The sequence below is a fragment of the Vipera ursinii genome (genome assembly GCF_947247035.1).
Source record: "Vipera ursinii genome assembly, chromosome: 1".
Lineage (NCBI taxonomy): Eukaryota > Metazoa > Chordata > Lepidosauria > Squamata > Viperidae > Vipera > Vipera ursinii.
In genome coordinates this window covers 177,391,078-177,416,775 of record NC_139512.1, presented here as the reverse complement: position 1 = coordinate 177,416,775, position 25,698 = coordinate 177,391,078, and the positions used below count along the sequence as shown (strand labels likewise).

At 38.6% G+C, this 25,698-nt stretch overlaps 1 protein-coding gene across 4 annotated transcripts in view; it reads right to left on the bottom strand.

Annotated features, from left to right (window-relative positions):
- PARD3B (par-3 family cell polarity regulator beta) overlaps positions 1-25,698 on the bottom strand; it is a 574,309-nt gene that overhangs the window by 333,592 nt on the left and 215,019 nt on the right. For all 4 annotated transcript variants that reach the window (XM_083371323.1, XM_083371326.1, XM_083371324.1 and 1 more), the window contains one exon: positions 4,680-4,853. In XM_083371323.1, coding sequence (XP_083227449.1) covers positions 4,680-4,853 — 174 coding nt within the window. The remainder of the gene's footprint in view (positions 1-4,679; positions 4,854-25,698) is intronic.

Here is a 25,698-nt window from a genome sequence, read left to right as displayed (position 1 = left end):
GAATATTAAAGTTTCTATTAATAAGTAATAAGGCATTTTTACTCAGTACAGCATCTCTTCTCAACTTTAAAAAAAATCCGTAAGCTAACTATATGTCCTTTCACTACAACTTATAGTTCTTTTCTGGGGTTAAAAATACATTGCACAGTAAGCTTGAAGCAAATGCAGGTAGCTCATGTGGAGGTAGTTTTAAATTAACAGCAATGGAATGAAAACCTGCTTTGATAAACAACCAAATCAATAGCTCAACAACTGATCAGTACACTGCCTAATTAGGATCCTCAGTTAGTGAATCAGAACAGTCACGAAAAGATACCATTAGTATCCCAGCCAATAAAAAAAAATAATGGATTTTTAAACAGGCAAAACAAAGAACGGGTCGTGGCTCTTTTTGCCATACTTTTTAGCTCCAAATGGAATTACAATTGAACTGCAAGCATATTTTATATAAAAAAATAGTGTTTAAAATGAGTTAGATTCAATAAGATGCTCACTAGGCATTTTTCACAAGGCATGTAGAAACAGTACATTGTATTTCATACCTCTTTTCATAAGAGAAGCCATAATACATATATGCACATTGATACAGTTAAGATTAAGGAAGTTGCAAAAATATGAATTGGAGATCATAGCTCAAGCATTAGCATCGTTTGCCAAAATATACATATTTTTCTTTGCAATTTGGGAACAATATTTGGTTTTTCATGGACAGCATGAAAAATAATCAGATAATTCATGTTAATGCATTATAGAAAATAAGAATTAAGATAAACTGTACTGCACCTATTATTTATATTTTAACACAAAGGCCAGGGAAAAGATAACAAAGGATGGATCCCAAAGCACCTCTGGCAATTATATTATTCTCAGGAAGTCCATTGCCAGCTCCATCTTCTTTCCGTAAACCCTACCCTCATATTCAGTGGCTGAGAATGACTGCTCCCCTTTTTCTTCTGTAGCAACTAATAATTATTCCCTGACTTTTTCTGTACTAGGAAAATTTATTTATTTTTGGGACTTATATGCCGACCTATCTCCCAAAGGACTCAGGGCGGCTAACAACAATAAAACACAATAATACAAATGTTAAAGAAGATTAAACTAACAAGCCCCAATGATAAAATGATAAAATATTAAAAATATTCTACTTAAAAATCCCTATCGTCAGTCCAGGTCAGCCTGATGGAAGAGAAATGTTTTAAGGTCGCGACGAAAGGACTGGAGATCCGGGGCCATCCGGAGCTCAAGGGGAAGTTGATTCCACAGGGCCGGCGCTCCCACAGAGAAGGCCCTCCCCCGGGGGTCGCCAGCCAACATTGTCTAGCCGACGGCACCCTGAGGCCCGCTCTGTGTGAGCGCACCGGGCGATGGGAGGTCATTCCTGGCAGCAGACAGTCCTGCAAATATCCCGGGCCTAAGCCATGTAGGGCTTTATAGGTAAAAACCAGCACCTTAAATCTCACCCGGAGGACAACCGGTAACCAATGTAGCTCACGCAGGAGGGGTGTAATATGGGAGTATCGGGATGCTCCCATCACAACACGCGCGGCCGCATTCTGCACCAGCTGGAGCCTCCAGGTGGTCTTCAAGGGCAGCCCCATGTAGAGAGCATTGCAGTAATCTATACGGGAGGTAACGAGTGCATGAGTGACCGTATGTAGAGCATCTCGGTCCAGATAGAGGCGCAACTGGTGCACCAGGCGAACCTGGGCAAATGCCCCCCTGGCCACAACTCCTATATGATCTTCAAAACTGAGTCGTGTCTCCAGGAGGACGCCTAAGTTGCGTGCCCTATCAACGGGAGGTAACACCTCTCCTCCCATAACCAAAGACGGAAGATCTTGGACTAAATGAGATGCCGGTACGTAGAGCCACTCAGTCTTGGCCGGGTTGAGCTGGAGCCTGTTCTTCCCCATCCAGATTCGTACTTCTTCCAGGCAGCGGGACATCACGTCGAGAGCATCACTGGGCCTGTTCGGGGTGGAGATGAAAAGCTGGGTATCATCAGCATATTGATGATACCTCACCCCGAAACCACGGATGATCTCACCCAGTGGCTTCATATAGATGTTGAACAGGAGGGGAGAGAGGACCGACCCCTGGGGCACCCCACAACTAAGGGGCCTCAGGGTTGACCTCTGTCCTCCTGCCAACACCATCTGCGAATGGCCCGAGAGGTAGGAGAACCACCTCCCACTCCCAACCCCCCAAGACGTCGCAGCAAGATACCATGGTCGATGGTATCAAAAGCCGCTGAGAGATCTAATAGAACCAGGACAGAGGAATAACCCCTATCCCGGGCCCGCCAGAGATCATCCACCAGCGCGACCAATGCCGTCTCCATGCTGTACCCGGGCCTGAAACCCGATTGGTACGGATCCAGATACTCAGTTTCCTCCAGGACCAAAGGGAGCTGCCGTGCCACCACGCTCTCAACAACCTTCGCAAGAAAGCAAAGGTTGGAGACAGGACGAAAGTTATTTAAAATAGCTGGATCCAAGGCAGGTTTCTTGAGGAGGGGCTTCACCACTGCCTCCTTCAAGGTGGCAGGGAAGCACCCCTCACTCAAGGAAGCATTAATAACTGCCAGGAGCCAGCCTCGTGTCACCTCCCGAGCTGCATAAACCAGCTAGGAGGGGCACGGGTCCAACAAACACGTGGCGGCACTTAATCTCCCCATGATCCTGTCCACTTCATCCAGAGTCACAGGATCAAACTCCTCCCAAATATTATCGGCCAAACCCATCGCTTTCTCCTCGTCAGATACTGCCCAGTCAGAGTCCAGCCCAGCCCGAATCTGAGCGATTTTATTCAGCAGATGCTGACTAAACTTCTCGGCCCATCCCCGCAAGGGGTCCTCCCCCGTCCACTGATTTAAAAGGGAACGGGTCACCCTAAACAGGGCGGCCGGGTGGTTATCTGCGGACGCAATGAGGGCGGCGAAGTGAGCACGTTTCACCGCCTCCATTGCCACAAGGTAAGATCTAGAAAAAGATCTTAATTGTGTTCGGTCAGATTCAGACTGACTGGACCTCCAAATGCTCTCTAGGCCCCTCCTCCAGCGCTTCATCTCCCGCAGGTCCACAGAAAACCAAGAGGCCAACCGGGACCTGCGCTGGGTCAGCGTCCGCAAAGGCACAACGCGGTCGAGAGCCTCCGAAGCAGCCCGTTACCAGGCATCAACTAAGGTCTCGACTGGGCTGTGGGAAAGGGAGGCAGGAATCAGTCCAAGCGCCGTCTGGAACCTATCCGGGTCCATCAGGCACCTGGGGCGGAACCACCTGGTTGCTTGCGCCTCCCAGCAGCAGGAGGTGGCATAACGGAGGCCCAGCCACAGGAGATAATGGTCTGTCCATTAAAGGGGTTGAGAGATTGGAGAAAACCCACCCAGACCATTAAGCCACTGCCTGGAGATAAAAATAAGGTCGGGCGTGTTTCCCCCCTCATGAGTCGGACCCTGAATAATCTGGGTTAAGCCCATGGCCATCATGGAAGCCATGAACTCTCAGGCCACCCCCGACGCACCCCAGGGAGGGCAGGTTAAAATCCCCCAGAACCATAAGTCTGGGAAACTCAATCGCCAGCCCCAAGAGAGCGTTGAGCAGCCCGGGCAGGGCCGTTACCACACAGCTGGGAGAAAGATAGGAAAAGCAAAATGGAATGAAGACTTTAATGATCCAGATCTTGGTGCCATCTGGTCTGGTTTGGATAGAAGCATTTAGCACAGACATGTCAAACTTGCGATGTCACGTGACGTCACATGACGTATCGGAGCTTTTTTCCCATTGATAGCAATGGGGTGGGCACTGTTTCCTGGTGACACGTCCGGCCCGTGGGTCGGCAGTTTGACATCCTGATTTAGCACTTGAGCCAGTAGTTTTGCTATAGTGATTTCTATACTGAATCCACTGCAAGGCGAGGACTGAGCAGGGAGCAGAGGCTAGACTTCCAAAAGCAGAGTGAAAATTTCAATTGTGTCTGAATTGTTATGTTTATTAGCTCAGTTAAAATACTTTATGATTAGGAAGCAGTCAGATGTCCTTTCCCAAGTTGAGAATGAACAAGGCCATATGGGTTTGCTGGGCGAGTGGTAAAAAGAGGGGGAGAACAATTCATAGGTTTAGTGCTGTGTTGGTTAAGAGAATTTCCACAAAGCCCTTCAGCACTAACCAAATAAATGTTGAAGAATTAAATTCTATATTTCTATGAAATTTCAGGCAAATCTTTATGTCATCTGATAATTTTGTTCAGGTATTTGGAAGGCAAAAGTAAAAGAAACAATGACACAAAGTCTTTATTGGGAGTGATTAGAAATGGCAGAAAGTGTGCAGTTGTAGTTTTCTGACTAAAGGTGAGTTAAGCAAAGTTTGCTGAAAAAGGTAACACTTGAATTTTTTGCTGCATTTCTTGATAACAGTAAAAAAATGGCAATACATGCCCATCTTGGACAACCTACAAATCTTCACAAAGGAAAAAGAAACAAATCAACATTAAATAAAAAAATATTATGATTTCTTTACTCATGTTTCAGAGCTATTTAGAAGCTCTCAAAAACATAATGATTTAGCATTATGTATCAACAATCAAGGTTGGTAGATGTCAGTGTTAATTACAGCAATTCCAGTTCAATGTTTCATATAATAGCTACAAAGATAAGTGGATAAAAATGCTTCACTTACCACTTCAATTTGCCTTTCTGGCCTCCTGAAAACCACCAGTTGTATCATGCCACGAATATTTCCTTCCATAGACATAGAACGCCTCAAAGTCTCCATGGCTTCATGGTTTGATTTTCCAAGCAGAGAGTCACTATTTACTGCAATAAGCTGGTCATTTATTCGTAACCGCCCATCCTGCAAAATAACAGCCCCATTTTTTAAACCTTTTAAAATATCAGACAACAATGTGTTAAATGCATTATTTAAAAAATGAAGTATTAAAGTTTACATAAAATTCTATATATTCTAAAAATACATATCTCTTTAAAAACACCCTATTATTTTTACTCCAACACTCTATTATTTTACTTTAACCTGGAAAGGCATAGGTCATTGTGGTTAGTGGCTACTTCAAAATATTGGAAGAGCTGGAAATAACAAAATTTAGCAGAATTTTCATGATTACTATTGCTACAAGCATATTGTACCGTAAAATCTATTTTGCATTCTTCAACACATAAAAATAAAAAGACCATAGTAAATCCCCAAAGGGGCCAATTTCTGAGAACCCAGGATTTCTCAACCAGACACCCAATTGTGACATCCAGATTATAACAAAAGTCAGATAAAATTTATTATATCAATTATATTAAATGTTCAAATTGGTTGCCATATTTTTCTAAACATTTCCTTACTTTTTGATGCATGACCTTTGAACATTCCTAAATACAGTAACATTTTTTCTATAAAAATATTATTTCAATCAATCAATCAATCAATCAGATCAGCAAATAACAGCGTTAAAACATAGGAGGAAGGAAGGGAGAGGGAGGGGGAGGGGGAGGGGGAGAGGGAGAGGGAGAGAGGGAGAGAGAGAGAGAGAGAGAGAGAGAGAGAGAGAGAGAGAACACCAAAATATATTTTTCAGGTATCACTCTGTCAACATCAGGAAATTATACACTACAAATTTATAATAGATGAGACAAGATGATAGACCTTACTATGGACAGGAATTTCAACCCAGAAGAAGCTAGAAAATTATATGAATTCAATTTGTATGATACCACAGTAGTCTGGGAATTATTTCCATCAATTTACTCTTTTGCAGGACTCTCCTGAGCCCATACAAGAAGGTAAATATTGGCTGTCATTATGATCTATTTCTCTAATTGTGAATTGACCTATGGGGCTGGACCTTTCGTACACCCTTGCAATGTTTCTTGCAACGTTCAACAAAATTCATTTAAAGCACCTAAATGGAATATTTGTAAATGTGAATCTTTCTCCATACATCTGTATGTGAGTGTGTGTGCGTGTGTGCGCGCGTGCATGTGTGTCTGTGCTTGCACATACCTGAATGTAAAAAAAAATATTTTTCAGAGACGTGGCACACTTGTAACAGCCATTAATTATGTGTCAATGACAAGAGCTACTAGCTATTTTTAAAATAATTAGCTTAGTCATCCAAGTCCAAAGTTACAGATTTTATTTTATTTTTAATATGCATGGAAGAAAATATGTCACAAAGAGAAGTTTGTTATAACTATAACTGATCCACAGCACTTGCCCAGTGTGTTATTGCTAAGAAACCTAAAAGAGAGAGATAGAAAAAAAGATTAAAAAATCAATAATGACTCTGAAATAAGGTGTGGTCAAAGCTGTTGGAGCAGGGATTCTTGTATGACAAGAAATGTTGAACACTACTAAAATTTTGGGAAATGTGAGCAAAATTGGAATATTTAAAAGAAGACAAATGGAACAAAAATGGTAATAATTACCAACTATAGCAAAGAATGAATTTGTTTCTACTTTGTTCACAATTTGAAAGTCCTGATGAGTATGTATCTCTCATGTTTTGGTTATAAATGGAATATATGGCTTAGATATTTACTATAATTATGCTGCACAGAAAGATGCATTGGATAGTATATCAGAATCCAGTTTTGAAACAATGGGTATTTTATAACAGCATTTTTGTTTTTTGAACTTTTTAATTAATTTTCTTTTTATATTTTTTATGCTTTAAAATTCCTTGTACCCTTATGCTGATCTTTGACTATAAAAATTGATTTGATTTGAACAAGGAAAATGAGCAGAAATGTAATAATTATTAATGACCCTTTAGTTACAATAGCTTCGTTTAATAAAGAATTTAAAGATAGCTTCAGTCTTGTATTTGCTCAAAGTATTTTTTTGCAGCTTGCTTAAAAAAAAATCAAAACAATGAATACCTCATTGCCATGCTCAAGATACAGCAAAATACAATTCAAGTTTCCTTGTGGTAAATTTAAAAAATCAAGAGTGTTCTTCTTGTTACAATACTCCAAACCTTTCTAAAACAATATAAAAATCCATATCCAATATTATCTACTGAATGTAACAGAAATTCGAAGGCCGAAGCACACATGAACAGCATGTCCAAGTTGTTTTCTCAGTGGTCTAAGACAGGGGTCCCCAACCCTCGGGCCAAGGCCCACTACTAGGCCTTGAACCATTCAGAACCCGGCTGTGGAAGTGGAAGGCAAGTGCACGTGTGCATCCCCACTTGCGTGAGCAGCGAGAAGTTCATATGCACTTTATTTGCATGAGCAGCATTCTTGCTCGCTCGCCGCTCATGTAAATGGAGCTGCGCGCGAGCACTTCCCCATCACTCACGTGGAACCATCCCTTCTCCTGCCCCCCCCAGTCCGCAAAGCCAGAAAATGTTGGGGAACTCTGATCTAAGATCAATGACATTTAAGGGGTAATTCAAAATCAGCTTATAGCACTTCCCCAGTCAGTGCATGTAGCACAGAGCTTTCAGTGTATCCGGTCCCCTTCCAGCCTTTCTGTTCTCACATCATAATTCTTTCAGGCCCAGAGGTTCTGCTACACCAGCTCCTCACTGAATCCAGCTTACTCCCTTTGCATACATTGCCAATCCATAAGTTGCCTCCTTGAGTTTTCCCACGTTAGAAGCCAGAGATGGTAAGTGGCTTCAGTAAGCCAGTTATCTCAACTCCTGCTCAGTCTATCAATATCAGATGGAGGAAAAAGAGGAAGAGGAATGAAATACAATAGGCAGCACCTTAATGCACCCAGAGTTATCGCCCTTTTCCAAACTCACAAGTCTACTGGCATTTATTGGCAATCATTTAGCACCAGTAAGACTTCATTCTATTCTACCTTTAGGTTTTTTCTACCATCTTTTTCAGGTTATTAAAGCAAAAGTATGTCAAGTTATTTTCTTAGGAAATACAATAAAAGCCACCATCCAAGTTCAAATCTTGTCAGAAATAATAAAGCTTGTTGGGACTTCATTTCTATGTATACAAGGCAGAAGCATTACTATGTATAACCATACTTTTTGAATGTAACAATAACATTATTTGTAAACATAAACATGCCCTCTTAGAAAACATGCCTATTTGTTTTTGTCATGGTAGTATAAATTTTTTTAACAAAGTATTTGGTGGAATCTAACATAAATATCTGGCAACCACTGGCCCAGGATTTTGGAGTTGGTCATTATTATGCAGAAAATATATCTTTCTACTAAAGCCTAAACAAACTATTTAAACTCTAAATCAATGTATTATGTTGTTGATCATGAACGGGATAAAGGCAATTAAAAGGAAGTGCAATTCAGACAAATCTCCATGGTCAGTCTAAAAATCAGCTCAGGGAATGAAATCTGGGGTGAAATCATATTTTTTTTGAAGTCTCAGATCTGAAGATTTAATGTACTCCCAGATTTCTTACGTATGTGTGTTCCTGGAGACCTCAGAACTAAATACAGTGATCTGAGCCTTAATTACGCTCTATTTGGACTTCAGTAAAATATTTTGCCTTTGAAATTTGTTTGGAAATTACAGAATTCTGTAGCCAGACTATTGATTAGGGCCAGGTGGTGTAGAGAAGAGATGACTCTGATCTATTTCCAGGAACAATTCAAAGTACTAGTTATGATGTATAAACATTGACATCACTTAGGACCAGGCTATTTCAAAGACTGTGCTCTCCTTAAAAGGTTTTCCTGGAGTTTCAATTCTTTGGAAAATGCCTTTTCAGAATCCTCTCACAGTCAGAGGCATATTTGTTGGGTGACTATGTGTGGCTGTCCCAAGCTTTGAAATTATCTGCAAAGAGGACAGATTAGCAATCTCTGCCTGTTGCTTTGTTTGATTGTTTAAATGTTACTTCTTTGTACCGATTTAATTATAACATTGTATTTTTAATTATAAATTTAAAAAATCCCTCAGTATTCTGGGCTGCCCAGAGTGGGAACTGAGTAAACACAATATAGACATTTGTTTCTGATCTAGAAATCTATCCTGCAATCTTTCCTCCACAAAAAAGATTGGAGGAACTGGCAACACACATAATTGTGTAATATCTTAAACACCATATTCCAATTTCTAATGTCTTTATACAAAGGGACAAAGTTTGTGTCTATTATTTAAAAAACCCTGCCCTGAAATTGTCTTATTGTGTCACCCATATCCTAGGCACTCATTGCCTTAATAACATAAACATGTGGTAAGTAAAAAGGGGCCAGCACACATTTTTCCATCTTTAGTAGATCTTTTATGTTGTCTTTTATTATGAACTATGACATCATTTATTCTTACATTTTTAAGAGAATCTGAAATTTTAATTAAGCCATCAAACAGCATTAACCAAATGTGCATATTAATGTTGGGATGAGGTATGTACCACCCCTATCCTCAGTTCTTATTTGCTGGGCAAAAAGCACTTAATTCATGGAATAAAGAGAAATAACATGAAAAAACCCACAAAATAATAGGATTTAATTTTTAACATTATTTTAGGTTGTAAAAAATTACCTTTATGTTACTATGTACTTAAGATCTGGAGGAATATACCTCTAGATCTGAAATACATAGCAGAAATAGCAATTAATATAGCAATCATTATTTTATTTTTTAAAAAAATATCACTCTTAGATACATTACAACTCAGATTATTCATAACGATGACATAAATTTGAAGAAATCTAATATGGATTAAAAGGGTCTACAGTTCAAAAGGTCTCACAGATGAGGAAGTAGCATTGAAAAACCATTAGCCTGCTTACAATGAATTTGATTCAATCATGAATTCATTAAGAGTTTTCTATAAGCACTTGTCAGAGTTGCTTACATCTCTCATATCTCTTAGTAGTCCATAAAATGTGTATTTTCAATTCTAATATCCCCATAAGGCATTCAATATATTCATGTTACATGGCTGCCAAGTCTGTCTGTCTATCTTATTAAACAATGATTGAAGCTGCTACAATAGTAATGTAACAAACATAGTAACTAAGGAGGAAATGAAAAGTAAGAACAAATAGATTAGAAAATTAAGCAACATTTTATTTTATTTTACTTTATTAATGAGGGAGCTAATTATGTCATCTAACAATCATATTAAACTAGTAAAACATGTTTTGGAAAGAGATACCATAGAATGACCTAACCATCATGCATCAAGACACTGCCCCCTTGATATACAGTAGTGGCCAAGATTGTGGAATTTGTTTGGGAAAAGTGTACAGTAGAAATGCCCCCCTTGGTTAAGTTTCCACCAATTTTTCTCCTAATTTCTTTATAGCTGTAGCTTTGTTCACTTAATAATACTATTTTACATCACTTTCTGGGCAACCAGTCAACTCTTTGCACCATTACTTTAATTTTGTTACGTTTTACAAGCTCACTAAATGAAAGAACACAAAAAACCCCAAACAACTTGATAGCGATCACATAACACACTGACAAATGTCCTCCTCTCAGCTTCAATACATGACATCAATAACTGAATCCTACTGTGATCTGATTGGCTCATTGCCAAAACAAGATGACACCTGATTGGCTCTCTAAACACTCATGCTCATTGTCTACAATCAGATGAAAGAAAGCTGCCTGATATCAACCTAAGCAAGTTGTGCTTCCTTTTTCTGGTTATTTGGCTATAACCTTTCATAGAATACAGATAATTGAACAAACCATGTTGCATTGCATTCTTGATTAAATTATCTTTCCATTGATATATAATTTTATGATACTACTCCAAAAGAAAAAGTGGTGTTATTAGCCATCAAACCTCAAATGTATACTTTGCCCAAAAGGTTTCCACAATTTTGGCCACTACTGTACTACAAACATTTATAAATCTTGGGTTTTTTTTATATTTCTACTAATCAGTTACATTTAACCCTCCAAAAGATATTTTAACTACATTCAAATAAGTTATAATGTTTGCATGTCAACAATATATTGACAAATACATTGAGACAGTGGAGCTAAATTAGTTTCTGAAATGATGTTAATTATCTTGAGCACTTTAGACAGTCATATCTAGAAGTAGTTTATTTCCAGTATATTTATTTCACATTATATATGTATAATGAATTTTTAACTTGAAACTCTGATTACCTGTTCTTTCCTAAATTCTCCCCTGAGCCTACAGAGCATTTCAGTTCAGCATGAGAGCGGTAATGAAGAAATTAAATGCTGGAAAAAAATTCAAAGTGGAAAGTTCCAGAGTTACAGCACCACTGGGAAGTCACCTAGAAAGGACATGGAGAGAGTTTTGCTCCATGAAAAGTATAGTCCTCAATACAGTTAGAGACTGCTGAGAATAGGCCTTAGTACCACAGCCAGGTATTTTGTCTCAGCTATTTTCCTTCCTACTGAATTTGCAATATAGTCAGCTACATAGCTGGCAAAAATTATCTGTTGTTCTGAGAAACGGATAGCTTCTGCTTGAATATCAAGGCTAGCTCTTCCTTATCTGTTGGAAAATAATGAAAAGGGGTGTTCTTTTTCCACAGAAACAGTTGATAGCTTGCCAAAGGGACCAGGTGGTTGGAAATTCTAAAGAGGAGAGCTGTCATAGTAGAGGTTCGTTTGCCCGTGGTATTTAGTCTGTATTACTAATTTAACATTGCAATTTTTCTGGAGTGGACTTCAGCACTAAAGAATTTGGCATTTGGTGTTATAATAGAAACTTTTACTCCTCCTCTTATAGCTTATATTCATTTCTTTGGTGCAGTAGTTACTTTCTTCCATGAGTCCTTAATACTTTTAATAATGCTGGTAACAGGACGAAAGATGCTGGGGTATAGGCTTAACAATGTACAAACTGAAAAAAATGTCATTTATTGATTTCACCATTTGGTGGATTTGTGGCAAAAAGGATTGATTTTCTAGCATGTTTTCAATTCTCAATTGGCCTCCTATAAATTTCTCTAGATTTAAGAGTTGATCAGATGTAATTATTTCTGCCTCCTGATTATCTCCTCTCTCAGAGCGGAGGTTTCATCAGTTGTTTGATTGTATTTGTTCCAGTAGTTGTTTGTTTCTATCTGTTCATTTCGTTACATGAGGCCCATGGTCTGTTATCCACGATGTCAGGAGCTGATAAGACAGTTGCTTTTGCTAGCTTCATTAGAGGGGAGAACAATCAATGGAAATGAGTTTATTATAAGGACATTAAGGTCATAGTCTGACTCTCTCAATGTTCTTTGTATGAAAGAAGAATGGGGTGGGGAGAGAGAGAGTATGGGAGAGGTCCTACAGATATGATTCGTGTAGATAAGAATTTTTACCGCACACTAAAATGAAATCAAATAATAGCAATAGCACTTAGACTTATATACTGCTTCACAGTTCTTTACAGCACTCTCTAAGCCAGGCATGTCAAACTGCCAGCCCACCGGTTGGATGCGTCATGCCGAAACTGCACCCACCCCATTGCTGGCAATGGTGAAAAAGACCTGATACGTTGCGTGATGTCACATGATATCATGAGTTTGACATACCTGCTCTAAGGTGATTACAGCATATTGCCCCCAACAATCTGGGTCCTCATTTTATTGGAAGGATGGAAGACTTAGTTAACTTTGAGCTGATGAGAACTGAACTGCTGGCAGTGAGTAGAATTAGCCTGCAATACTGCATTCTAACCACTGGGCCACCACGGCTCATAAAACAATTGATTGCTCATATCCAATCTACCTCCAGTTTCCTGCTTACATGACATCTATCATGGTTTAAATTGATTGTGTTTTCTTCCTCCCTTCCCATGAATAAATAAGATTGTTTGGTATGCACATGGTGGTTTAGAAGCTAAGACTTCATTGCAGTATGTAACTACTATCATTGGACTGGGAACACTGGTTCTCAACTTTACCCTTACTCTCAGGTGAATTAATTTTTAAGGATGTTGGTTCTGATTCAGAAATGAATCATTACAATAGTGGTGTCAACAGTAAGATGGTGCACATTCCTATTCTCTCCAATATCCATGGGATATAAATCCCACGCCATAATGGTCAATGGAAGAAGTGAAATCAATGATCTCCTCTATTTAGTATTAGTTTCTGATGTGACATGAATGTTCAGTAGTAAAGGGAAGCCAGATAATTCTTCTCTGAATGCAATCATTAGGATGCAAGTATGAGATCATATTCTGCTCTGTTTATTTCTTAATATTTGGGGTACCCTGTAAGGGAGATTCATTTATCTGAATATGGACTCCTTGTATTGCCACTTATGTGTTTCATCATTCTATTTCCTCCTATTTTATTTTGGAAGTAGACTGTTTACTGTATTTTAATTTACTGATAAGATGACAGGAATTTATCAATTCAATAAACTACTAGTACTATTGCTTAACACTAATCCCTCTAATAAACATACTGTAGAACAATAACACAATAAAATACCTACCAAAATGTAAAACAGAAACCCCAATTGTCCAATTAGCCATCATAATACAAAATCTTTAAGATCTAAAGTTCAATTTTATAGACAGTATTCTATGTTGTACTGTTAAATTCAACAGGAATTATATATTGATATATTTTTGCACTTCAGCATGCAATTTTGATAATTTAGAATACATATCCAGTGGATCAGGCAATCACTGCTTTATAAAATTGATAGGCAACCAAAAAACAAGCTGTTTTTAATGATATATTGAGAGAGCGATCAATTATCACTTAATCAATTCTAAATCCTGCCAATTTACTGGTTATGCAGTAAGAATGTCTGAGCTATATGTAGTAAATCTTCTAGCATACAATTGCTTGAAGTACTCAGCAAACTCAAAGGCCTATCATTATTGTAAGTCATATTTTCTTTTTGTTTTTGTTTTTTTTAAAACAGGGATCACATTAGCCTGCCTCTAATCTTTTTGGATTTTGATCAATATGGATGAAGAGAACTGTCAGCACAAAAACCTTCCACTCAAGATTGGCTTTAATCAATTCTCAGGGCTTTCAATTGCAAGAGAATCTTGTATGATTTTTGTTTTTTTTGAAAATATAAAAAGGAGGAAATACAAAGCAATTATATGCCCAATATGTTTGGGAACTGACAAATAATAAAGCTTTTTTTCATTAGTGTCCTGTTTCAGACTGAGCAAACAAAGCAAAAGGTAGAGATCTACAAGTGATTTACTGAAGTTTAGTATTGCAGTTAATTATAAAGAAAGTGAAAGTGTGGCAGAACCTGAGAGTGGAGCCAAATGAGGCTTCAGCCTAGAATCTCTACACAGTCACAAATGGACCAACTAAGCCCTCATGAATTCCATTCATCCTTATCTAACACCAGAGCAGATTCTTGTGCAGAGACATGAGAATGAATGAATGAACCTTTATTGTCAAAGTACAACCATGTATACATTGAGATTGGCTGAGCCTCCCTTCGGTCCCCCCCACCACAACTCACAGTGACAACAAACCCACCATCTTGTTACACCATGTGAGCTAATTGCACAACACACTAGCCTCGCAAGTCAATCATACATAAAGTTATTTCCCGTTCAAGAGCCTTAAAGCCCATGGATAGAAGCTGTTCTTCAGCCTGTTGGTACAGCTGACTATACTCCTGTATCTCCTACCCAATGGTAGGAGACTAAAGAGGTACCGACCAGGGTGTGAGTTGTCCCTGAGAATTTTCCTCACTCTTCCAAGGCAGCGAGCCCTGGCGATGTCATCCAGTGGTGTCAGGGGACAGCCCATGATGTTTTGTGCTGTGCTCACCACCCTCTGTAATACTTTCCTATCTGCGGCTATGAGGCCAGAATACCAAACCACAATACAATGCGAGAGGACGCTCTCTATAGTAGACCGTTTTTCTACCCTGTTCTTCTGCAAGACCCTGAGGAAGTGGAGTCTCTGTTGGGCCTTTCTGGCCATCTAGGTTGTATTGACTTTCCAGGTAAGATCTTCACAGAGGTAGACTCCCAGGAATTTAAAGGAGGAAACTCTCCACACAGCCCCCCCACGATGTAAAGTGGGGCAGGTTCCTCTCTTTTCTTCCGAAAATCTAGCACCATCTTCTTTGTCTTGCCAATGTTCAGGTGCAAGTTGTTTGCTAGACACCATGAGGATAGTTTTTGTACCTCCTCCCTGTACGCTGTTTCATCTCCACCTGTAATAAGACCCACTATGGTGGTATCATCTGTGAACTTAATTATCGCAGTAGATGGGTCGGATGATACACAATCGTACGTGCACAATGAGTACAGGTAGGGGCTAAGCACGCAGCCCTGTAATAATAAATCAGTTTAACTGGAACTTCAAGTGTGGCCCTGTTCTTTTGTGCCTAGCAAAAAGGCAGACAAAGGACTTTACAAATGTAGGTACACTCCAGAAAATAGAAGGAAGTGATGTTTTGCTTGACAGCTGGATGCAACAGGGGTAGTTTAGAGCTTAGTCCAGACACAAGCCATCGGAAACAAATTAAGCACAGCTTAAGGAAAAGAGGATGCAGTGATGACTGAAATACAAAATAGTACATTTTATGCAGGAATCAAATACCAGAGAGGTTAGTTAGGTCAACGAAGCAAGAGTGAAAGAGCAGAACACAGGTTGTTGGGTTATTTCAAAAAGAGGGCCTGTTACTGGTGGCTGTTCTTAAATAGGCCAGATGTAGGTATGACACTGCATCTATTCATTCATTCATTCATTCATTCATTCATTCATTCATTCATTATTTAACAAATTTATATGGCTGTCCAGACAGTATACTAAAAAGCAGAGACATCACCCTGCCAACAAAAGTATGTATAGTCAAGGCTATGGTTTTCCCAGTTGCAATGTATGGCTGTGAAAGTTGGACCATAAGAAAGGCTGAGCACCAAAGAATTGAGGCCTTTGAACTATGGTGCTGGAGAAGACTCCTGCGAGTCCCTTGGACTGCAAGGTGATCAAATCGGTCAGTCCTAGAGGAGATCAACCCTAACTGCTCTTTAGAAGGCCACATCCTGAAGTTGAAACTCAAATACTTTGGCCACCTAATGAGAAGGAAGGACTCACTGGAGAAGTGCCTAATGCTGAGAAAAACTGAGGGCAATAGAAGAAGGAGACGACAGAGAATGAGGTGCCTGGATGGAATCACTGAAGCAGTAGGCGTGAGCTTAAATGGACTCCAGAAGATGGTAGAGGCCTGGAGGAACGTTGTCCATGGGGTCGCGATGGGTCGGACACAACTTTGCAACTAACAACAACAACAACAACAAATATGGCTGCCCAACTCACACAAAGCTGCCCTCAAGCAGAAACAACATAATTACTTGATTGACTCAATCTCCATCTGGAATCATGTGGCCTACTGACAAAACCATGTCTTCAGGACTTTTGGAAAAACAACGTGAGGTTAATCATACATCTTGGAAAATGTTTTTTTAAAAATATATTTATATCCCAATTTCATTAATGTTATAAATGCTCAAGGCAGAAATCATGACAATGCCCCTTCCTCCTCTTATTTTGCCCACAACAATCACCCTGTGAGGTAGGTTTAGCTGAGAGAGTGCTGGCCCAAGTCACCCAGACAGCTTTCAGGCAGGACTAGAACTCACAGTCTCCTGGCTTCTAGCCTACTGTGATAACCATCAGATCAAACTGGCTCTATGTTCCATAGGGAAAGGGTCACCACCAAGAAGGCCCTTTTTTGTGGTTCAATCAGGTGTATTTCCATCACAAATGGGACCATGCTTTCCCATCCTGGTGGGCTGGGTAGATGTAATGGGGGGAGGGGGAAGCAGTCCTTCAAATAGCCTAGTCCCAAGTGATAGTTTTTAAGTTGGTATCCAGAACCTTGAATTGGACCCAGATGCAGATTGGCAGCGAGTGCACTCCTACAAAAGAGGTGACACATGTGCAAATCTGTGCAAAGGGTCCCTCTTTGAGGGGGATAGTGGTTCAGAAATGTGAAAAATAAACAAAATAAAAACAAAATAAATAAATGTGCAAAACTGTGTGGCCCACTGCATTCTGAATCAACTAAGTTTCCAAATCCTCTTCAAAGGCACATTACAAACCTCCAGATGAGAGGTGATCAGGGTGTGGGTGACTGTGACAAAGGGCACACATTGGCCCAGGAATGGGCATAACCCAGTGCACAACTCATAGCTGTGCAAAGGCCTTCCTGGCCATGAGAATCATCAAGCAGGGATAGCAAGTCCTGGAGAACTGTTTGCTTGATTGCTGACTTTTGAGACTGGTAGCTTGCTAGATCAGGCCTTTTGACCACTGGGGAATCAGAGGAAACCATTATAATTAGGACACAATCTCAGTCAAACCAGTGCTTACAATTACACCAGACCTTTCATGAATCCTACTAAATGTTTTACTGCAAAACATGAAATTATTGAAAAAAATTATTCCTGAACAATGTCTTCATTCTGAAGAATTCTGAAAGAGATTTGTTCAATCTAATCTACCATCTGAGACAAGTGTAATAGCATTCCAGTTTAATGCTGAAAAAAGAGCTTCCAAACTTTCAAAAGATGAACTCTTCAATATGTAGGACATTACCAAAAAAAGAGAAACAGAAGCAGAAAGAAAAGAATAAAAAATACTGCAGACCTTGTATCTGTGGTTGCTCATAATTAGTCTGAAGGTAGTTGTTGCAGATTAAGTACATCTGTTAGTATATAATCTGTACTTGCTGTCAGGCAGATGCACCCACAGGGAAGGCAATGCGAAGTTCAGACTGATGAAAGCAGCAATGTGGTGAAAGCCTCACACGTTTTCTACATTTCTCTCAAAATCACACACATGCCCCATTGGGGAGGAGCTTGCAATATGACACTGAAATATTACTTTCATCATTCTAACTAAAACAGTTGAGATCTTGCAGATTCTGCTGTTGTCAGATTTTTTTTCAAGTATACACGGATTTCAAGTCAAATCCTTGTATTTAATATCTGATGTATTGAAAAAAATGACACCAGAATTTGCATGGGCACCTCTTAGAAAGTTGCTTGTTAAATAGCTTCTGCTGCATCTTTATGGGCTATTGATACCATAAAGGCAGCAGTAGCAAGTGCATAAAAACCCATGCAAATCCTCACAACCACTTTCATACATCATATCTCCAAACTAAGGAATCTGGAGACTCTGGAGGCACCAAAAGTAGGCCTGTTTATGACATGAAGGCAATCAGTTTAACAAAGTATGCTACAAGATTTAGAGTGTTCATCCCTAAAATCCATGGCTTCAATAAATTCAATACATATCCACTATTTTGAGTTTTCCATTATTATAAGAGGTGCTTATTCTTCACAATGAATAAGTTACTTCCAGCAACTGCAAGAACAGTCATGTTATAAAACGACAATTTTAATTTGAAAGTCAGAACAGTATTTCTTTTCCTGCAAATATTAGCAGGAAAAATTGAATTGGCTTGATCATTAACCTCTTTTTTAGATTGTTCCAAGACACGTTGGAAAACCATGTATCAGAGTAGCTTCATATTCAAATTTTCTTCTCTTTTACAAATTATCTGTAAAAATGATTTTAACTAATGTAATTTATTAAAGTCAACAATATCTATAAGCCTAGGAAGAAGAATCTAAAGAAAAAATTGCATTAGATCAGTAGAAGTGAGAAACATGAAATGTATTGGTGACCATACCAAGCCTCTTTAAAATTGATATTGTGAAGCACTTAGATGACTAGTTGTACCCTGAACTCTACACGTATATAATAAGTCCCAGCTTAATCTTTGGGGTTCTTCTCAAACACCATATTCTCCAATATGTCCGATTTGGGGGAAAGTTCCTTGAACTACTAACCAAAGAGTAAGAGAGATCAGATGTAAGAACTACAAATTCAAATTTTATATAGCTATTAAATTCAGACAACATAGTGCTTATTGTCTGTGAAAACAAAGGGGAGAATAATAGAATGAAAAGGTTACTAACGAATGGAAAATCAAGTATCTGCCCAAAGCTTTGCTTTCATTTTTTAAATGATACATTTTTAAAAGTTTACCTTTAAAAATAATCTGTATATTTCCATGGATAAAAGCATTGGTATATTAAAGTGTGTATGAGTAAGAGGTAAAGCTTGATGTACTAAAAAGCTTTGTCTGGTATATAGAAATATCTAATTAATACTCTTGGAAAAACTATGTTCCTAATCATGATAGAAATAATTTTGTCAATAGCCAGTCACTGGATTTTGTGGCTGAGAACATTTTGAATGTGACTGGATTCCTTTTCTAACAAAACCTTGCATGAAAAGCGTAAATGAATGCCTGCTCCAGTGTATACGTAAGCTATAGTATATGCAAATACAACTCAACAGAACCACTTACAAGTGCACCTCAGCTGAGAAAGGAAGCTCTATATTGCTTTCCATGGCTTTCCAAGTGGCACATTGATTCCTTAATCTGTTCAGATGGAAGAGTACAGTCTCTCAAATTTCAATTGGTGACCTTTTAACCATGATGCAGAGAAACAACAGGCTATACAAAGTGAATGAGTGGATGAATGGATGAATAAACTGGGTCCAAGCAATTTCTTCAGGCTTCTAAGCCATTTTGCACATTCGTAAAATTGGGCAGGGGCACACGATCTGTTTAATAAATGTCATAATGCTGCAACTCTGGAATCGGTTACAGTCATAAATCGAGGACTACCTGTATTATAATGAATGTCAACCTAATGCAGAACATAGTTTTTATAGCCTTATTTTCTGTACTTGTTTTCTTGTATAAAACATTTCATCTCCGTATATTGATCATGAAGTAAAATATATTTTAAAATAAAATATATTATATTACATTCAATGAAGAAATTTATTCAAACAGCTATCTTTGAAATAGCAGGAAAGGTAACCTAATGCTGAATTCATTTTTATTCATTGCCCTGCAAAGGAGAGCACTTAAGAGCCTTGGTGGAGCAGTGGGCTAATGCCTCCTTAAGTAACCCCAGCTGCCTGCAATTAGTGCAGGTTCGAGTCCCACCAGGCTCAAGGTTGACTCAGCCTTCCATCCTTCCAAGGTAGGTAAAATGAGGACCCAGATTGTTGGGGGCAATTAAGCTGACTTTGTAATAATGCCGCTTGGGGGGGGGGGAAGCCCTAACAAGCAGGCATATACATAGAATGAAGGCTACTGCTAAGCTTGTAAGCCGCCCTGAGTCTTCGGAGAAGGGCGGGATATAAATGGAATTTAAAATAAAAATAAAAAATAAAAATAGGCAGGAAGTGATTTATAGCACATACTACAGACTCATGGACCCTACATAAGAAGACAAACCAACACCACCTTTATAAATTGTAATTTAACCCTGACTTATTTAAATTCTCTCCCTCTCTCTCTCTCTCTCTCTCATATGTTCATTTATTCTTCACTTTTGTGTCATTGGGAACACCTGAGCTTAACGGTGTTAAGTACTTTCTCTTATGAGGAACAACGTTAATGCCAGAAGACCCACCAAAGAAGCTACCTCAGGCATTTCAGAGTCAGCCAAAAATACACTGCAATGAGTACGATTTCCATAGATAAGAATGAGTACGATTTCCATAGATAAGAATTGAAACAGAATGAAAACTGAATGAGGAGGAGGGAGCTTCTTTCAGGCTCACACCAGGTCCTCCCAAAATGGCACGCTGCTCTTTGATCCCCACATGAATTGGCAGAGCCAGGTCTTCATGCTCGCTGGAAGGATGGGAGAGTGGGGGCCAACCTCACCTCTGGAGGCAAGATGTTCCATGGGGTGGGGGGCAATGGCAGAGAATGCTCTCTTCTTAGATCCCACCAGTAGAAATTCTTTAACTGACAAGCTCCTTAACATACCCTTTCCAGCTTAACTGGATGGAACAGGCTGGGACAAGGTGTTTCCTTATGTAAACTGATCCCGTGCCATGAAGGATTTTAAAGGTGATAATCAACACATTGAATTGGACCGGGAAACAAAATGGCACCCAATCTGGTTCACATTTTACAGCAATCTGTTAAATAAATCACAATTGCTGGATTCACTCTTGCAAAGTATTAATAGCATACGAGTAAAACTTAAAAATTACCCCATGCAACAAGAGATATTAAAAACAGTTACAAAAATAATTTTAAAAAACCAAGAAATATATTATACAATCTTAACCCCGAATCTTAATTCAGAATTTTATTCTGAATAATTCATTATTATTTTTTTACAATACATTTTATTGATTTTTTAAAAAGCATGAATCACTTGATAATTGGTGAACAGTGTGTTTTCTGGGTTACATTTGTAAAACAATCATTAACAATTAATTTCTATAATCCATATTCCACATAATAATTTTAGTTGATTTCTTCTTTCCCCAAAATATCCGCTTTTGCAAACATTGAGTTACAATTCTTATTGTTTTGATAAATAACAATTGAATATATAATTTTTTCCCAATATTCTATTCATATATCTATTTATCTATTTATTATATTTAATATATTTATTTAGTTTAGGATTAGTTTAGTTTAGGGCATTCAGGATGGAGACATTCTTATACTATGCAGGGAAACTCCTGTTTGAAGTAAGAGGTCCTCTTTTTTAATTAATTAATTAATTAATTAATTAATTGTCAACTGTAAATCTAGGATGAGCTCAAGATTCAAAGAGGTAACATGACAGGTAACATAACATAAATAATAATAATAAAATCTCTCTAATTTTTAACATCACTTGCCTCTTTTAAATTTTATGCTCATGTTTTTAATATTGCATTTGTATAGTACCTAGAATGAGGGAGATGGGCAGTTCTTAAATATGATAAATAAACAAACAAATAGTGTGTGTTCTAGCCTCCTGGCATGCTAAATTGCACTGGTCATTAGTCCTGGTTAACCCTAAACCTATCCCATGTCCCTTTTTAGCACTGGGAAAGGTTCAGTGGCATTTCAATTCACCATGTGTAACGAGGGAGGGGAGAGAGCCCCCCACCCCTTCCTACTATTTTTGGCTGTGACAGATGGAGACAATGCTGCAATGCATGGATGTGATCCCCTTCCCCAAATACCTGTTCCCATGACAATCAACCCACTTGCTTGTATCACTGACCGCTCCCTCATTATACACAACAGTGTAACCAGAACTGTGTCAGAGGAAAGATGGAGAGAAGCTGGCACAGGCTGACTGATTTAATAGTATTTTTATACTGTTGACTCCATAGCAACTCTTGACAATTTACAAACAGCTGCCTAAAATCCATACAACTAGTAGTCATGAGGCCCAGAGTCACCCTACACTAAACTAGACATGGGAAGATCCTAGCTTCTGACCATGTTGTCATCAATACCATCTCAGAGGCACTGTCAATTGTTTGTACAGCCAGGTTTATATTGGAAGAAGAGGATCATTAAAACATCAGTTTAACTGCAGAGCAACTAAAGGGCAGCTTCAGGTGTCCCTGCAGCTGACTAGAGGTGAAATTCAGTTGATGCCATGAGGGTTGTTACTTAACAATAGTTAGTGAGGGTCTTCATGCTATGGTTAGAGGGACATGAGGATGAACTACCTGATTTGATTCACTCCAACTTTCTAAATAAGATTAGCATATGGGCTCCAACGGAACTTTTGTTCCTGTTAATCTTTTTTCCATAACTGGGAAGTTCTACCATAAGTGTATTTTTTTAAAAAAACAAACAAACAGTTGGCCTTCTGAGTCTAGGATCCCTTCTTTCCAGACTGAGTTGACTTTCTTTGATCCCAATAGCAAAAGACCATCTGAAGAAAAAGCCTTGGAAGTATAATTTCCCATAAATTCATTTTTTCTTTTCTATTTTTTTCAAAAAAGAAAAAAAAATCTGAAACACAACATTGGCCAAGCATTGATATGTGCTGCCACAAAAATTAATGAAAGCATGCATGTAGTCACTAGGGGGTCTCACTCTCTCCCACACCTCCCCACCCCCGGTCTAAACTAACTAGGACAGTGTTTCTCAACTTTGACCACTTGAAGATGCATGTATTTCAACTCCCAGAATTCTCTCGCCAGCATGAATTCTGGGCGTGGAAGTCTGCACATCTTCAGGTGGCCACAGTTGAGAAACATTGAGCTAGTGACACTAAATTGGGCTCTAATTATGAGATAAGTTTTTATAAGAAAAAGAAAGGTTATGAGACAATGCTTGAAACATTTTGTTCAACATAAATGAGGAGTCAGCTTGATTTTTAGTCAGTTTGACTTCTGGAAAGATGGCAAAGCAAGTAAGCAGAGATGATCAGCTTCTTGGAAAACCTAATCCCAGGACATTGATCCCTTGACATGTGGGCCTCACCATGTTCAGCTGATGCAGCATTGCAAATTGAAAACAAATTCCAGGATTATGTCTTGAAATACTTTTTTTTTAATCCATTGTGTAGTTAGAAACAATATACTTTAAAAAAGGGTTCAATCTGCCAAATTGTGTTGCCTATGAAAATAAGCTATTTTTCTCTCACACTGACTTCAATAGAGACATGCACCCCCTGCCCGTAAATGAACAAAGAAATAATTAAAATCCCATGCAAATTCAGTTTTAGCTCCTATTTAGCTCCTACTATTAGCTTGATTTAACTTTACAGAAAACAATCTAATATGTTCTACTGGCTGCAGAGGCAGAGCAGGTAAAAATGAAGCCTTTTCACTAGTCCAATCGGTTTTTGTTGTTTTTGTTGACCTGTACTACGATTATTCCCAAGCAGCAACATTTCTAAAAATGTATATATATTTATATTTAGAATACAAATATAAAGTTTAATATAATGCCTTCCAGATCTCAGTTTTGAGTTATCATAGAAGAATTCAATGGATTATATGCAACGTTGATATTATTTTTAAAGATCTGAATTTTGTCTCAACTACAAGTATTAACATTTTGCTTAGAGGCATATATAAATTCCATTGAAAACTAGTAAAAGATGCTACAGTGTAAGACTAATAATAGATTGATTTAGTTACCTTACTTTTCAAAGCATTTTGCCAGAACTACTGCAAATTGCTTTAGAACAGTCAGCATGCAGCCAACACGCATTGTAACTGGATATGACTGCAGCCACTATGATTGTATCCACACTATGATTTATAATACTTAGTAAATTCACCTCCTCCAGTTGGTTTGTCCCGAGGTGTTCAAAATGTCTTCTTTTGGCAGGTCTGTCTGCAGAAATACAGAGACCACCAAAGAGAGCAAAGTGAGTAACCAACTCTTTTGTTTGTGTGAGAACCTGTGGCAGGAGTGGGGATACAAAGGCAACCCTCCCTCTGCACAACACCTGACCCTTCTTATTTAATGACCAGTCTTACATTTCAGTGTTCTTTGTGGGTTAATATGTAATGTCTTTTGGGAATACTGTTTAACAGCACAAGTGTTTTTCCATAAAAATACAGAACCAAAGTGGATAGAAGAGCTGAGATCCTTACACGAGAAGGAGCTGGCAGAGAAAGATGCTACCATAAGAGCTGTAAGTCATTCATTTCCCTTACAATCCTGATTTAAGCCCCTCTTTTTGTCTGCGTATCTATATTCGATGACTGAGGCAACCCACTTCCTCTAATTTCTGCATCTTAGCTGGAATTGGAGAACGAGTGCTTAGCCAGCGAACTGGCCCGGCTTCTGAAGGAGAATGAGGAGCTGGAGAACAAAATAAAACTCGATCCAGAAAGTGAGTATTATTTTAACTTAACATTTCAATTGTTTTCATTTTAAAAACAAAAGCGATTTATTCCTCTTGGCTGTACAAGTTCTAATTCTTTTGTTATTTTTTTTTGTCAAGAGATGCTGACAGAGAGGAGTTGCAGATTGCAGTATTGAAGGACAAGTATGAAAAGTACCAGAAGGCAAACAGCTGACTCACCACTGTAAGTATCTTATATGATAGTAAGAAATTAGAAAAACCTCTGTAAGTGAAATTTTATAATGTATTAATTGTACTTGCTCAATTTCTTTTAACAGGAGGCCTCAAGAGAGACGGAGAGAAAAAGAGACCTTATGAGAGCTCGGGAGCAGGGAATCAACACCATCTGTTCCCACTTGCAGTCTCTACCCTACTCTGAGAGAAAATTGTCGGTGAGTTTTGTCCTTCTGGGAGAGAAACAGACGTACAGGGAGTGCAGAATTATTAGGCAAGTTGTATTTTTGAGGATTAATTTTATTATTGAACAACAACCATGTTCTCAATGAACCCAAAAAACTCATTAATATCAAAGCTGAATATTTTTGGAAGTAGTTTTTAGTTTGTTTTTAGTTATAGCTATTTTAGGGGGATATCTGTGTGTGCAGGTGACTATTACTGTGCATAATTATTAGGCAACTTAACAAAAAACAAATATATACCCATTTCAATTATTTATTTTTACCAGTGAAACCAATATAACATCTCAACATTCACAAATATACATTTCTGACATTCAAAAACATAACAAAAACAAATCAGTGACCAATATAGCCACCTTTCTTTGCAAGGACACTCAAAAGCCTGCCATCCATGGATTCTGTCAGTGTTTTGATCTGTTCACCATCAACATTGCGTGCAGCAGCAACCACAGCCTCCCAGACACTGTTCAGAGAGGTGTACTGTTTTCCCTCCTTGTAAATCTCACATTTGATGATGGACCACAGGTTCTCAATGGGGTTCAGATCAGGTGAACAAAGAGGCCATGTCATTAGATTTCCTGCTTTTATACCCTTTCTTGCCAGCCACGCTGTGGAGTACTTGGACGCGTGTGATGGAGCATTATCCTGCATGAAAATCATGTTTTTCTTGAAGGATGCAGACTTCTTCCTGTACCACT